The following is a 16,856-nucleotide window of genomic DNA, read 5'->3' as shown; positions in this document are numbered from 1 at the left end:
TTGAATTGAACATACTGAAATCTGCCTTGTAAATAACTAGCTATCCATTCATATGCCAGACCTCTGATTCCATATTTCTGCAGTTTACTTAATAGTATTCCATGGTTAATTGTGTCAAACGCTTTCTGTAAATAAAAAAAAAACACCTATTGTGTATTGTTTATTGTCAATTGCATTTGCTATACTTTCCACAAAGCCCATCAAAGCATGTGATGTAGTTCAAGACCTTCTGAATCCATATTGTTCTTCACAAATGATGTTATGCTTCAGTAAATAATCATTTAATCTTTTAGCAAATATTTTTTCCAAAATTTTGGAAAATTGTGGCAGGAGTGATATAGGTCTATAATTAGAAAATGTGTGTTTGTCACCAGTTTTAAACAGAGGAATTACTTTGGCTATTTTCATTTGAGAAGGAAATTTACCAGTACTTAGTGACATATTGCAAATATAATTGAACGGTTTTACTATACAATCAATAACTTTTTTTAATAAAGCCATATCCAAATTATTAAAATCAGTCGATTTCTTACTTTTTGAACCATGAACCAGATCAAGTATTTCCCTTTCATGAGTACCACCAGTGAACATTGAAACAGATTTGTTAAACGTTGAATTATTTACCCAGAAGTTATTAGTTGATGAGTCAATTTTACTGGCAAGATTTTTACCCACATTAACGAAGTATTCATTAAAGTGTTCAGCAATAGACTCATCGTTATCAATCGTGATGTAGTTGTTACTCTGAAAAAATGGATAATCTCTAGTTACTCTATTCTTTTTTACTATTTCATTTAATATGTTCCATGTGTTTTTGATGTTATTTCTATTTTTGACAAGTAACTCATTATAATATATTTTTTTACTGAGTCTCATGATATTGATTAACTTATTCTTATATGTTTTATACTTTCAGCTTCCTTAGTTCGTAGTTTTATGAATTGTTTATATAGTACGTTTTTCTTTTTACATGCCCTCTGAAGTCCCTTAGTTATCCATGGTTTGTTGCTATATTGATTTATATATATTTTGTCAACAAATGGACAGTGTTTATTATACAAACTGGAAAAAATGGAAATGAAAGCATCATATGACCTGTCAACATCATCAACAAAAACATCTTTTGTCTTTTATACAGGCAACAACTTCAAACAGGTGCAATTAATACAGGTAAAGAGTGCAGAATAAGAGGGCTTCTTAAAGAAAAATTAACAGGTCTGTGTGAGCCAGAATTCTTGTTGGTTGGTAGGTGTTCAAATACTTATTTGCAGCAGTAACATACAAATAAATTATTAAATCTGTCGTCCTGTGTTATTGTTATTGTTTGTGTGTTTACTGTTCTCTGTGCTGATAAGAGTTTTTTCCTCATTGTTGTGGCTTCTCGAAGGCAGCGACCTTGAGGGTTTTTTTTCTCTTCCTTACCTTGTGTGTGCTTTTTTATGTTTATGTACCAGGCCGGCTTATGTCTGTTACGTGTGTGTTGTTTGTCTTTGGGTCGGCCATGGTTTTCTCAGCCCTGCTGTGACCTAAAGCATGGATGTACATCTAGAGCTGGTCCCCGGGTGCCTTATGGCGACTTCTGCTCCTAACTGGCAATTAGGATGGGTTTAAATGCAGTAGACACAATTCATTGTGCAGGGAACATGTTCCTTTGTGCATATGACAATAAAATTCTTTTGAATCCTTGAATCCTTGAAAAAATCATACTTTGTGATTTCCGTTTTTTCAGATCCCTCCATGATTTCTAAGTGGGAGAACTTGCAAAATCGCAGGGTGTTCAAATACTTATTTTCCTCACTATATATATATATATATATATATATATATATATATATATATATATATATATATATATATATATATATATATATATATATATATATACAAGGTTTATTAGAAAACTAACCGGCAGTTTTATAAAAAAAAAAAAACTATATGGATTTGAATCACGTGCGATGACACCAGACATGCTTGAACCCTCGTGCGCATGCGTGAGTTTTTTCACGCGTGTCGGTGACGTCATCCGCCTGTGGGCAGGCTTTGAGTGAGCACTGGTCCAGCCCTCTCGGCTGAAATCTTTTGTCTGAGACGCTGCTGGAGACGGCGCGCGTTGCTTTATCAAAATTTTGTCAGGGCCTGTGAGGGATATCCGAGTGGACACTATTCGAGAAATTCTGCTGGTTTTCGGTGAAAAGTTTAGCGGCTGATGAGACGTTGTGGAGTTTCTTTCGCTTTAAGGACAGCTCACAAAGTGGATCGGTGCGGCGCAGTCGGAGGTGGCGTCCGTCTGGCTGTTTCGAGCTGAAAACTTCCTAATTTAAGGCTCTGTTCACCCAGGATGTCGTCAGAGAACAGATAAGTTTCAGAAGAAGTCGGCATGAGGAGTTTATGCGGACATTCCACTGTTAAAGGAGATTTTGTAATGAAAGAACGTGCGGGCAAATTCGCCGAGTCAATTCCGTGATGAAGACGCAAATCCGTCTGCGCCGTGACAGGAAAAACACCTCCCTGTTGAAAACCATTTGTAAAATTCAGGCGGCTTTTGATGGCTTTCAACAAGTGAGTATCTGAGAAATTGTTTAACAGCTGGGCATGTTCCAACTTGTCCGTTAAGGTTTCCAACGGAGGTGTTTTTCCTGTCGTGACCCCCCGCGGTCAGGTCCAGCCCGACATGCGAATCTGCCCGCACGTTCATTCATTACAAAATCTCCTTTAACAGTGGAATGTCCGCATAAACTCCTCATGCCGACTTCTTCTGAAACTTCTCTGTTCTCTGACGACGACCTGGGTGAACAGAGCCTGAAATGTGGAAGTTTTCAGCTTGAAACAGCGAGACGATGCCGCCTCTGAGCGCAGATCGCCGTCAGGTGCCGTGGGCCATCCTTAAAGCGACACTTACACACCAAAATCTCTCATCAGCCGTTAGAATTTTTACCGAAAACCAGCTGAATTTATCGAATGGTGTCCACTCAGTTATGTCTTACAGTTTTGAAAAAATTGTGATCAAACAAAGCGGCAGTCTGAGCCATTCCTAAACAATGAAAAAATCGACAAGAGGGTGGGCGACTCCTCACTCAGACTGCCCACAGGCGAATGACGTAACCGACAGGCGTGAAAAAACTCGCATGCCCACGAGGGTTCAAGCATGTCTGATGTAATCACACGTGATTCAAATCCATATGGTTTTTGAAAAAAATAACAAGGTCGGATACTTTTCTAATAGACCTCGTGTGTATATATATATATATATATATATATATATATATATATATATATATATATAATATGCACAGCGGCTAAAGTAAGTGTTGAACACATCACCATTCTACTTTGTAAATATATTTCCAAAGGTGCTATTTACATGAAATTTTCACCAGATGCCGAAAACACCTCAGCGTACGCTACACATACAAAGAAATCAAACCATAGATGTCCATAATATAATAATATGTGTAATAATGTGAAATTACAAGGAACAAAAGATACAGGAAACACTTGAAGAAAGGGAGGTGTACAAGGACATGGAAAGCCAAGACACCAGCTGATATCTAGCAGTAATTAGAAGCAGTCCTGCCCCATTTCAGTGCAAATTAATATCAACTGGTTCAGTCCCAACTGATGGTCTATAATAGGTTACCAAGGTTACAAAGGTTATCTCATTACCAAGGTGTCACACAAGAAACATCTCATGATGGGTAAAAACAAAGAGCTCTCTCAAGATCTTGGAAACTTATTATTGCAAAACATACTGATGGCATTGGTTACAGAAGGATTTCTAAACTTCTGAATGTTCCAGTGAGCACTGTTGGGGCCATAATCTGAACGTGGAAAGAACATAATTTCATCGTAAACCAGCCACGACCAGGTACTCCTCGCAAGATTTCCGATAGAGGAGTGAAAAGAATGATCAGAATTGTTGTCAAACAACCAAGAATCACTTCAGAAAGACCTGGAATTAGCAGGTACAGTTGTTTTAAAGAAAACAATAAGTAATACACTCAACCACCATGGCCTGTATGTACGCTCACCACGCAAGACTTTATTGCTGAAGAAAAAGCATGTTGATGCTCGTTTATACTTTGCTGTACAGCATTTAGACAAGCCTGAGAAATACTGGGAGTATATAGTCTGGTCAGATGAGAACAAGATTTAACTGTTTGGATGCCATAATACTAGGGGAGCTACGACCACTACCTTTGTGCACCCCCCCCCCCCCCCCCCCCCCCCCCGCAGGACTAAACCAAACCAACATTTTTAGATGACCCCAAAACACAATCAGGATGTTCCCCAAAATAAAAACCGGCCTCAAGCCAGTTATCCAAGATGGCGTCCAAGATGGCCACCAAAATAGGGTTTTTGTACTAAAACACCTTTAAAAACACCTTTAAACAACTTAAATATCAGAGATTCAATGATGAGGGTCTATTGGTGGTCATTTTGGATGCCATTTTGAATCTTAAACCCATGAATGAACTGAGTTTAGGCACAAATGAGTTTGCTGTGACCTGCAATGGTCTTCCCATTGAGTTATGTGTTGTTTTGTAGATTCATTCAACAGATAAGATTTTTTTTTTTATGAAAATAAAAATGATTTATTATTTTGTTCTTCCAGATCACTTACTACAACCAGGCATCACCAGAGGTTCTTCCCTACATCTCGACTGATATTGCCGGCTTGTCCTCCTCTTTCTATCACACCTTCTGCTCCTGCAGCAAATACCTGACCAGAAACAGACTGCACTCAGTGCCAGCAGACCAGGACCAAGCCAAGAGTTCAGAAGGCTCCAGTGAAGCTGATACACTGTCAGGGCGCCTCTAAAGTACAGACCTGTAGAGGGCTTTATGCTGCCACAAAACATTTCTGATCCACTGTGCCCAGGCTTCGCCTATATGTGTTTTTTTTTTTTCCTCTTCAAGAGGCATTTTTTGACAGGTGTGACTTATACTTTGGGGTGACTTATGTGGGTTTTTTTTCCTCTTCAAGAGGCATTTTTTGACAGATGCGATTACAGTAGTGTTCAGAATAATAGTAGTGCTATGTGACTACAAAGATTAATCCAGGTTTTGAGTATATTTCTTATTGTTACATGGGAAACAAGGTACCAGTAGATTCAGTAGATTGTCACAAATCAACAAGACCAAGCATTCATGATATGCACACTCTTAAGGCTATGAAATTAGGCTATTAGTAAAAAAAAGTAGAAAAGGGGGTGTTCACAATAATAGTAGTGTGACATTCAGTCAGTGAGTTTGTCAATTTTGTGGAACAAACAGGTGTGAATCAGGTGTCCCCTATGTAAGGATGAAGCCAGCACCTGTTGAACATGCTTTTCTCTTTGAAAGCCTGAGGAAAATGGGACGTTCAAGACATTGTTCAGAAGAACAGCGTAGTTTGATTAAAAAGTTGATTGGAGAGGGGAAAACTTATACACAGGTGCAAAATATTATAGGCTGTTCATCTACAATGATCTCCAATGCTTTAAAATGGACAAAAAAAAAACAGACACGTGGAAGAAAACAGAAAACAACCATCAAAATGGATAGAAGAATAACCAGAATGGCAAAGACTCACCCATTGATTAGCTCCAGGATGATCAAAGACAGTCTGGAGTTACCTGTAAGTGCTGTGACAGTTAGAAGACGCCTGTGTGAAGCTAATTTATTTGCAAGAAACCCCCGCAAAGTCCCTCTGTTAAATAAGACGTACAGAAGAGGTTACAATTTGCTAAAGAACATAACTGGCCTAAAGAGAAATGGAGGAATATTTTGTGGACTGATAAGAGTAAGATTGTTCTTTTTGGGTCCAAGGGCCGCAGACAGTTTGTGAGATGACCCCCAAACTCTGAATTCAAGCCACAGTTCACAGTGAGGACAGTGAAGCATGGTGGTCCAAGCATCATGATATGGGCATGTTTCTCCTACTATGGTGTTGGGCCTATATATCGCATACCAGGTATCATGGATCAGTTTGGCTATGTCAGAATACTTGAAGAGGTCATGTTGCCTTATGCTGAAGAGAACATCCCCTTGAAATGGGTGTTTCAACAAGACAATGACCCCAAGCACACTAGTAACCGAGCAAAATCTTGGTTCCAAACCAACAAAATTAATGCCTCGCAGATGTGAAGAAATCATGAAAAACTGTGGTTATACACCTAAATACTAGTTTAGTGATTCACAGGATTGCTAAAAAAGCAGTTTGAACATAATAGTTTTGAGTTTGTAACGTCAACAGCAAGGGACCACCTGATATGCCCTTACCAAAAAATAGTACTGATAAGTATATAACAAGTAAACTAGGAGTATACTTGAAATATACTTGCATATACTACTTTTTGGTAAGGGTGTTCTTCAGTTCAGCTTTTAACACTGGCTCAGAATCAACAGCTCTCAAGTGCTGACTCTTTAGAACATTTTAAGAGTTAGTAGAATTATAAGATTAAAAAGGGTCCAAGTTTCAGGACTTTGCAAATGATCAGTTACTATTGCAGTGCCTCTCATATTTTGCACTGACGTGGGGTTGGGCACCGAAACCCAGTTCAGCACCATTTCCTCTCATCGATACCTACCGGACTCAGTTACACTGCAGATTTCAAAGTCTGAAATACTTAGCCTAGTATCTCACTGATGCATGTCTGGTGGAGAGGAGGTGGAGACTGGAGACACGAATAGCAGTGAAAAGGCAATTAACGTTCTCATGTGGAATCTTACTGAATTGGTCCTCCTGACGTGCGTGCATTTTGTCAGATTACAGTAGTGTTCAGAATAATAGTAGTGCTATGTGACTAAAAAGATTAATCCAGGTTTTGAGTATATTTCTTATTGTTACATGGGAAACAAGGTACCAGTAGATTCAGTAGATTCTCACAAATCCAACAAGACCAAGCATTCATGATATGCACACTCTTAAGGCTATGAAATTGGGCTATTAGAGAAAAAAAAAAGTAGAAAAGTGGGTGTTCACAATAATAGTAGCACCTGCTGTTGACGCTACAAACTCAAAACTATTATGTTGAAACTGCTTTTTTAGCAATCCTGTGAATCACTAAACTAGTATTTAGTTGTATAACCACAGTTTTTCATGATTTCTTCACATCTGCGAGGCATTAATTTTGTTGGTTTGGAACCAGGATTTTGCTTGTTTACTAGTGTGCTTGGGGTCATTGTCTTGTTGAAACACCCATTTCAAGGGCATGTCCTCTTCAGCATAAGGCAACATGAGCTCTTCAAGTATTCTGACATATCCAAACTGATCCATGATACCTGGTATGCGATATAAAGGCCCAACACCATAGTAGGAGAAACATGCCCATATCATGATGCTTGCACCACCATGCTTCACTGTCTTCACTGTGAACTGTAGCTTGAATTCAGAGTTTGGGGGGTCGTCTCACAAACTGCGGCCCTTGGACCCAGAAAGAACAGTTTTACTCTCATCAGTCCACAAAATATTCCTCCATTTCTCTTTAGGCCAGTTGATGTGTTCTTTGGCAAATTGTAACCTCTTCTGCACATGTCTTTTATTTAACAGAAGGACTTTGCGGGGGATTCTTGCAAATAAATTAGCTTCACACAGGCGTCTTCTAACTGTCACAGCACTTACAGGTAACTCCAGACTGTCTTTGATAATCCTGCAGCTGATCAATGGGTGAGCCTTTGCCATTCTGGTTATTCTTCTATCCATTTTAATGGTTTCCATTTTCTTCCATGCGTCTCTCGTTTTTTTTTTTTTTTTTTGTCCATTTTAAAGCATTGGAGATCATTGTAGATGAACAGCCTATAATTTTTTGCACCTGCGTATACGTTTCCCCTAAGTGTCCCCTATTTAAGGATGAAGCCAGCACCTGTTGAACATGCTTTTCTATTTGAAAGCCTGAGGAAAATGGGACGTTCAAGACATTGTTCAGAAGAACAGCGTAGTTTGATTATAAAAAAATATATTCAAAACCTGGATTAATCTTTTTAGTCACATAGCACTATTATTCTGAGCACTAATGTATAATTCAGTGTGATTTAAATGCGTTTTTTTTTTTTTTTTTTTCCCCAATTTAAGTGGCATTTTTGACAGGTATGACTTACAGTCCCGTGCAACTTTTTTTTTCCCCTCTTCCAGAAGCATTTTTTGACAGATGCGACTTCTGACTTGTACTCTGAAAAATATGGTATATCTGGCACAAAGCACCGCACAAAGCAGCGTACAGCACAGGTGACAACTGACCCTGTTGCCATTTTTATGCCTTGCAACAGTGTTCTTTAAATAAGAGATGTATGTGCACTCCTCTGGTCTTATAGCTAGTGTGGTCAGGTGCAGCGTTGATGCGTTGCTGTCATTAGGCAGCAGGAAGCTCAGACACTGGTACAATAGTATTCCCACCTGATGCGGAGGATAGTCCCCAGGCAGTGGAATTGCTCAACGGTCTTCAGGTGACAGTGATAGGTCTCAGATCTGTACAGTTGGGTTGGCATGACGATGACTTTGTAGACAAGGAATTTCCTTTCATGTCAAATGTCTCTGTTAAAAATATGGGTGTGAAGCACAATAAATAATAGAGGCTTCTTCATTGTACCAAAAACCATACGCCGTAAATATCTAAACAACATTGAAATGCATTGAACATTGAAAGCTTACCAGCTAGCGAGTGTTAGCAAGTTCTTCACAGAGGTGAAGCGAACAGGTCTGACTACGAGCCGTCAGCAGCTTCCATATTTGGGCGATACCATAAGTTTGCATGTTTACATATAGTAGCCACATAATAAACAAATTATTAACCTCGCTTGCTCGGCTTGTACAGGAATATCAGACTTCAGTGTTTTTCGCACTGTCAACACCTCGACCTGATATTTTCCTGTACAGACCTCGCGCTCAGTTAATAATCGTTTATTATTAATTATACACTGATATCTGACCAGAAACAGCTACTGTCTGGCACTTTGTTGCTTAGGGCTTAGCCTGAGCCTTTGAATTGTTCATTTTCTTATTCTGATTTAGCTTTTATGTTGGTATATTAGTCAACCTAATTTTCATAAAAAATATTGCCTTTATTTGGGGTAAATGTTATCTGTAAATAAAATTGACCATGTGATGAATAAATGTGACTTGGCCTCATTAAATATATTACAGTGGGACTTAATGCACTTAAAAAACAGTTTTATGGTACTGAACAGTGGTGGGCACAGTTCCGCTAGCAGCTAATTAGCAATGCTAACATTTTTGTTAGCTTAACTTTTCAGCTAACTTTGAAAACCATCAGCAGATCAATTAGCTTCGGCTAAATTTAGTTCAGCTGACTTTCTGTCCGCCAACATTTTTTTTTTCTGGCATAATGAGTAAAGCTTAACGGGCAGAAACACCTGTAAAACCTAAAATCCTCCATGTTAATTCCTGCTGTGTGCTCTGCAATAAGCATACCGCTGTGAGAAGCTCAGTCCTCCCCCAGTAGAAGGGGGCAGACCAGCTGCAATTGCAAAGAAGAAAAAAAAATGGCATTTATTTTCAACATGCTGATACTCAGACAATGTGCAGGAGACATGAAGTGCAAAGTACCTTTCACTCATGGTTTCATTTAAAACCAACTAATTCTGGACAGATTAGCGAATTAACGGCAACGCTGTCATTTTTACAAAGTGAAAATACGATATTGCACATATTTTTTAAAGTAATTCACTAATTCCTGAAGGTTTGAGTGTTAAACAGGTACATGTGCCGAAAGGCATTATGAGAAATTCAAATGAGCTGCTCTCATCACTCCCCCCCCCCCCCCCCCCCCGCCCCAATCAAAATACAGAGAACACTGCCATCTACTGGATGGGGGTGTAAATAGAACATCTGTAATTTGTGTGTGGTATTTAGGTTTCAAATCCTGCAAAATGTCGCAAATTTTGGGAGAGTTCGCACTGAGACTGTCTGTCTGATCAGGCTGCAGTTTAACCGCTGCAGTGCACATGAACAGCATTAACATCCCAACATAACACTCTTTGTATATTGTACCTAAAACTCGTGAATATATTTGCCTTATTGAGATATCCCATAAACCCTTGCGCGCCAGAATTCACTGCAGTCAAAACAGCATAGAGAATCCACATGACGACAATTGTAAATTAACATTATAGGGGAAGCCGCTGCACAGTGGATCAGAAATGTTGTTTTTTGGCAGCATAAACACATAATGCATAGGTTTACGTCATTCTATTGTGGATTTAATACAGCAAGTTAATGTCTATAAGGCTGTGTTATTTATGCCTCCCCACGTGTAATTTACAAGTGTTTAAAATCGATTTTAAAATTTTTTGATTCACTGTGCCCCGCACACTAATTCACGGGGCAAAGTGAATCAACTTAGAATATAATGAAAAAACACGATTAGAAAGATTTCTTCAAAATTATTAAATATATGCTGATGCATATACAAACTATAATCCAGCAAACCAGCTATGTAATGTGTGAGTGTCTTATATAGTGATATGAGTCCTTTAGAAACTATTATAACATGTCAGCTGTTTTTTTTTTTTTAGGGATTATTCAACATTAATTCTCTTTTTAAAAGTTTATTATAGAGATTGACAGTTTTATAACATTTGAGAGAGTCTACAAGTCGCAGCTCTGCTTTCAACTCAACTTTTGTCAGGATCGTGGCACATTAGAGACTCCATTAGCTCCTGAAAATAGCGTCTTCTGAGTTTTTCCAATACAAGACATACATCTGCGTGTCCAGGCACGTCCGCAGCAGTAAACCAGCAGCTGTGGCACAAACGGCAGTATCACGACACTTTAAGTAACAAAATCCGACAGACACTGAAAAAGTTCAGAGTTTCGGGGTGAAGTGTGTCATCTCTTCTGTAAATCCGAGCCATTGCTTTAAAAAAAAAAAGCTCAGAAGCTTCGTTATCGGGCATAACTGCATTCATTTTGCTCTGTCTATCTCTGTCTGGGATGGTTGTGTTTTGCTCTTAACTACGTCACACGTAGAGAAATGCTGAGAATTGCAGAGTGAAGTTTTTTGAAAATGCACCCGTTTCCTCACTTCGAGAGAGGAATAAAAAACATCAGAAACCACTAATTATGAGCGCATTTGCACAGATAGATTTGAAATCATGAGTACTTTGATGTTGTATTGCTAACTGGGACATTAAAACACATGCGTCATGTCCTTTAAACTCAAAACTAGCTTGGCCGACTGCATACTGGAGTCAATACTAAAAGTTAGCGGTGAGCGGTTAGCTGTAGCTTCCACTAAATTTTTTAGCGGTTTATTGGTTTATCGTTATAAAATGTAACTTTTCAGTTAGCGGATTAGCGGTTATCGAAGCTAACCACTTGGTTAGCTGTGCCCACCACTGGTACTGAATATATGTACTGAATATGTCGGCAAGTTTAGTGTCATGAGCTAATTCAGTCCAGTAAATTGGTGACAGGACATTCAGCATCTGAATTGTTTAAATTGTGTGGGCTTTATGGTGTAATTTTAAAACACTAGTTGTTTTCACACTAAATGTTCCCCACTTGTATTTTTCCAGTTGTTTAATTGTCAGACAATATTTGCTACTCATTGAAGATACAGTGGAATTTTTATGAAATTATTTGTTCTATGAAACTACACTTTAAAATAAAACTTTAGAAAAGCTTTACTGTTGACTTTTTATTTATTTATTTATTTATTTTTTGTAACTCCTTAAATTGTCATGAATAAAGGCTGGCAGTAGCGTGGACATGTTTGGGGAAGTGGATACCTTTGTGCACTAAAAAATTCCCTAAAATGTTTTTTTTTTTTTTCTCAGCATTTACACTGGTTAAATTAGACGTCTACAGACTTTAGCGCCTCCCGCAGAAACTGCTGACCATCACATCCCAGCTGCAGGTTTTGGGGGCAGTACATCTGTGATGACAGCAGCCAATAAAACCACAAATGAATAATTACACTGGTCAACACAATTTTCTTGCGTGGAGTTTTTCAACAGATTTTGGGCATTTTGAGGGCACTGAATTCACATCTGGTGTTGGTTTTTGCCAATCACATAACAGATATGAAAACATACTTCTCGTATCAAGCATTGAAGCAAAAGCTGCAGTCTCGCACAACTCTTCAGCGCCATAAAAGATACTATGGCTCTCCGTTCACATTTCACAAATCTAGTTTAAAAACTATGCTTTTGAAGCTGGTTTTGTACACGATTAGTGGTGGCAATCTCGTGAGTGAATGAGCAACTTTTGCATAATCTATCAATACGAAACATGCAGATTTCAAAAAAACGTGATGTGATAGAGAAAATCTGAGCACAGATTCAGCACCCCAAAATTACACTCAGTTCTCAAAGCCCATGTAAGAAAAAAAATTGACAGTATTGTTACATAAAAAAGCTCAATACAACACCAAACTGACTGTTCTAATTTATTTTGTCAGAACATACAAAATCACCAAGTTTAAAATGAAGCTGTTGCTGTACATTGACAAAAATAAATATTGATCTAACTGTACAATACACATATGAAAATGAACATGCAGAAAAAAATCCAATACTGTGAAGACTTGATATTTTGCAAGAAAACTTCATTATAAACCCTGTAGGGTGAAGTGGGTACATATAAAATCCCTCAATTTTACACTTACCTTTAATCCCCGTCTGTGATTTTAGCATTTTTAATACATTCTTTTGCACCAAGGACACCTCCAAGAGGGCTGTTGCTCTTCAGTTTGATATTTGTGAGGATTAAATTAAGTTCCTTCTGCTTTTCCCTTGTCTCACAGCAGATCAGAGGTAGATCTGCCTTTTGATTTGGCACAAGTTTCATCCCGGATGCCCTTCCTGACACAACTCCATGACACACACAGAATGGGCAGGGCTGGCCTTGACCCGGGACCCTTCCACACTTAACACAAATGCACTTAACCACTTAGTCACCACAACCGTCTATATTTGTGAGGATTAAAAACATTGAAAATTGATGGTAGTGTTCCCTGACTCAAGAATACCATTCTACAAAACTTTCATTTTCCTAAATTTATTTTAAGGGACTAGAAAACCTATCTGTGCTTATAGAAAACAATATAAAAAGCTAGTTAAATCTACATTTTGATGGTTGTTTCATAAAAATTGCATAACACCCTCAGGCCTACAGTTTCCATTTATGTAGCTCAAACTTTTGAACTCCAATTAAAGTGTACAGTTTTTTGGTACCCTGAAAACCCATGTGGGACAGGTGGTACAAAGTCCTACTTGTTAGATAGAAATTCCCTATACCTTGACTCTGTACAGACATAGTGCCAGTCCTGTTCATTATTTCTTTCATGCTTAAATATGTGAATCAGGCACTATGAAAGAATTTGTCTTTTGTACAATGTACTAAAGTGTCCTAAAACCATATATGCTATAGCTGCTCATTCACACCGCTGCACTTTTTCCAGATTTTTTTATGCTACACCTTTATTCAAAAAGGGATGAAATTCATTTTTTTCCCTCAAAATTCTACACACAGTACCCCATAATGACAATGAAAAATGTTGTTTTTTGAGATTTTTGATAATTTATTAAAAACTAGACCTGCCAGCAGATATAGACTGGGTCCAGGCCCTGTACGCAGACCACATCCCAAACCCCCGCAAAGACCACATGGCTCGTACTGATGCAGCTGTGAAACATGGACCTGACCCACAAAGCCGCACGGGCGATGGCACTGTCATGCCAACTTTGTTGTCAAGAGGACTAAATTTAACTAAGATGTCCATACTTTTCCAGTATGTACACTGAATAATAGCTTTTGCTTCCACCATGTGCATGAAGTGTGCATGCAGATAACTGTGCTTTAGTGAAGTCTGTAAGTCTATATTAATCAATATTCAAAATCTAATTTACCTTCATATCTGTTCAACCAAGTGTTCTACCAAACAATAACACTGACAGAAATTTTCTCTTTGTGGAACATGTAAATGTCAGGTGATTGGGCAATGGACTGAGTTGAATACTTTTTCAATATGACAATCACAATATCAGTGACTTAAAGGTGCTTTTTCTGAATAAGGTTTAACCTGACCCATACCCTGAGCAAGTACATTGGGAATAGTGTTCAGAATTTCGGGAATTTTGATTATAACAAGGAACCTCAAGCACATCACTCACTGTGGTGACTGTCTTTGTACATATTGTGCCCCTCCATCATGTACTTCTCCGTCACACCAAACTTCCTCATACAATACACGTTTTCTCTTGGCACTCCGTCAAAAACTTTAAGTCCACAAACAAACAATGCAACTCCTTCTGGCCTTCTCTACACTTCTCCATGAGTACTCTTAGAGAAAATATTGCATCAGCAGTGCTCAGTTTGTGTGAATTAAAGCTACTCATACTGAAAATAATAGAAAATTCTTCTTTGTACATTGCTGGTCTTTGATGGATAGCTTGTTGAGATATGAATTTCCTGCTTTTCTATGCATCTACAGTAATTTCAGATTATTACTCCCCACACATGACACAAACATGTGACTGCCTGCTATGAAAGTTGGCAGGCAGCTTTTTGTTCATTTTCTGTTATTAGACCATTTTTCATGTTTATTAGACTCAATCATCTTAACAGCATAAACGGATGACACTAATGACCAAAGCAGAGGTTGAATAAGTAGGTTTTACATTTAATGCAATTTTGCATAAAATGCAAAGTTAGAAATGGGTGCAGCGCATTGTACAAGATGCAATAAACTTAATAGAATGTGAGAACAGATGAATTTTGATTGATTTTTGACTGATGTACAATGTGGGACTTTAAAGCCAAAATGGATTTTTCTTTATTATAGCGTCACCTGCAGGCAAATTAATGTAATTCTTGGTATATGAGTAACATGAAAAGATCTTTATCATCCATAACAATTTAAGCTTGCTAAGTTGTATGGTGTTAAAAAGCCAATAGGCCACGCCCCTTTCAACAATCATGATGTACTTATGTATTTCAAGTAAGCCCCAAGATTACCCATGTTAAATTTGGTACAACTCTCTTTAGCCAAATGTGAGATATAAACTATAGAAGATGAATCCAACTTCCTGTGCCACATTTTTAAACAGGAAGTTTGTCATTTATTTCTCATTTAGGTTAAGGCCCATCATTTTAATAACCTCAGCTTCAGATGTCCAATAGACTCTGTGTGTAAAGTTTGGTGTAATCAGAGCAATGGTCTGGACTGTGCCTCAAAAAGTCAGATTAGAATATTTTGCAACAAACTCAAGAGATTCAGTTTGAGCCAGTGAATGTGTCCATATAAGGACTCTGATGACTATGCTTTACATGTATTATTGAATTTGTCTTGACATTTTGTATGGTGGTGTGGTACAGTGCTCTTCCAATGATCGGCAGACGTAAGCTAATAAAGCTGGTTAATGTAGCGTCTAAGGTCTTTAGGGTACAGCTACCACAGCTGCAACATATATATGATAAAGGACTCAGGGGTAAGGCCAATCAAATTTTGGACTGCCCTGAACACCCACTTTTTTGGGAGTTCAATGTGCTCCCCTCTGGTTGCTGTTTTCATCTATGGAAGTTGAGAACTAGTCGCAGCCAGGCAACACAGTATTTTCTTTTTTGTGTGTGTGTGTGTGTGTACCATGGCATAGTTTCATCGCGTGTAGACAGAATTCACTAATACTTTCAACTTGTGGTGCAGAGGCCTGGTGGAGGAAGAGAAGGCTCCACTCACCGCAGAGACTCGAACTCGCACCCACAGACATCACAGAGGGACTTTTCTTCAGCCAGAACAATTAGAATTTTTTCAGATGTCGTTTTCCAAAACCAGGCTTTATGTGGATACGTTTTCGTCAAACTGTGAAGATGAGCTCACTGAAATGAACAGTTAAGATTTTATAATTACTCTGTGTGTGCATGCTTTTAATATTGAATAATAGCATGCTTATCACGCTACAACATTCAGCACACTAACTATTCAAGAAGGAATCTACATTTATTTTAAAAATAGCTGATATTTTCAATCCCTCGCAGGTGCTGTCAGTTTTCTGGTTTCATATGTACTGTATGTACCTGTTTCTAAGAAAGAAAACTCATAAAAAAAATAAAAAAAAATACACTTAATCACTTTTTTTTATGTCAAGGATGGTTTAAAAAAAAAAACACTTTTTTTTATCAGTTAATTATGACCAAAGAGCTGGCAAAAAAAGAAAAAAAAAGTTTATCATCTCCACCCACATGCCAAAATCGCATGCATTTTTTTTTTTTATAATCACCATTCTGTGTTCTGAACAGTACCAATGTCATCACTGCTGTCTGACTGAAGGTCTTCTCCAAGGTTTCATCTCCCTCATTGTCTAAATAAGGCTCAAAACCATAAGGCTATATCCCCACAGCTTCTTCAGACATTATTTGAATCATGTTCAGACAGGATTTCACAAAAAAAGCTCCACACTAGAAAAAAATAGTCGGAAAACAGCTTGACCTCTGTTGTGTTTACAACTGATTTTGGCTTGAATCAACAGGTCCCATTCTCCCAATGACGTCACAATATGGCCGCAGCTGAAGGCTGAAATAGAGTGCAGGCTTCAGACAGCTGCTGTTCATTCTTCACCCGCACACTTACCATCGACTTTTATTGTTCAGGATTTTAAAAAATATCATTTCATCATTTCTAGTGATTTATTTGTGCACATTTTTGGTGTAATCTACTCTTTAAACCCATTTAAAAGTGTGACCATATGGCCTGTCATTAGTTTCATGCCATTCCATACAGATCTGAGATCAGATACTGAATTTAACCTCAACTGAAGTTTAGTCTTTACAATTTCAGCATATACCATCTTGTCACCACTATGAAAAACAGTCCTATAGGGGACCAACAACAGACTTATAAGCTCCCTTGATAGATCCA

At 38.1% G+C, this 16,856-nt stretch overlaps 1 protein-coding gene across 2 annotated transcripts in view; it reads left to right on the top strand.

Annotated features, from left to right (window-relative positions):
• The window catches only part of LOC117521392 (acyl-coenzyme A thioesterase 11-like), an 83,315-nt gene extending 78,401 nt beyond the window's left edge, over window positions 1–4,914 (top strand). Inside the window, exon 17 of one of the 2 annotated variants that reach the window (XM_034182687.1) lies at window positions 4,613–4,914. In XM_034182687.1, the coding sequence (XP_034038578.1) occupies window positions 4,613–4,819 (207 nt within the window). In that variant the 3' untranslated portion in view covers window positions 4,820–4,914. The remainder of the gene's footprint in view (window positions 1–4,612) is intronic. The other variant, XM_034182688.1, reaches the window with a different exon arrangement.
• Window positions 4,915–16,856: the final 11,942 nt, after the last annotated feature.

This window comes from Thalassophryne amazonica, chromosome 12 (assembly GCF_902500255.1).
Source record: "Thalassophryne amazonica chromosome 12, fThaAma1.1, whole genome shotgun sequence".
In the NCBI taxonomy this organism is placed as follows: domain Eukaryota; kingdom Metazoa; phylum Chordata; class Actinopteri; order Batrachoidiformes; family Batrachoididae; genus Thalassophryne; species Thalassophryne amazonica.
This window is presented reverse-complemented; position numbering and strand designations above follow the sequence as displayed.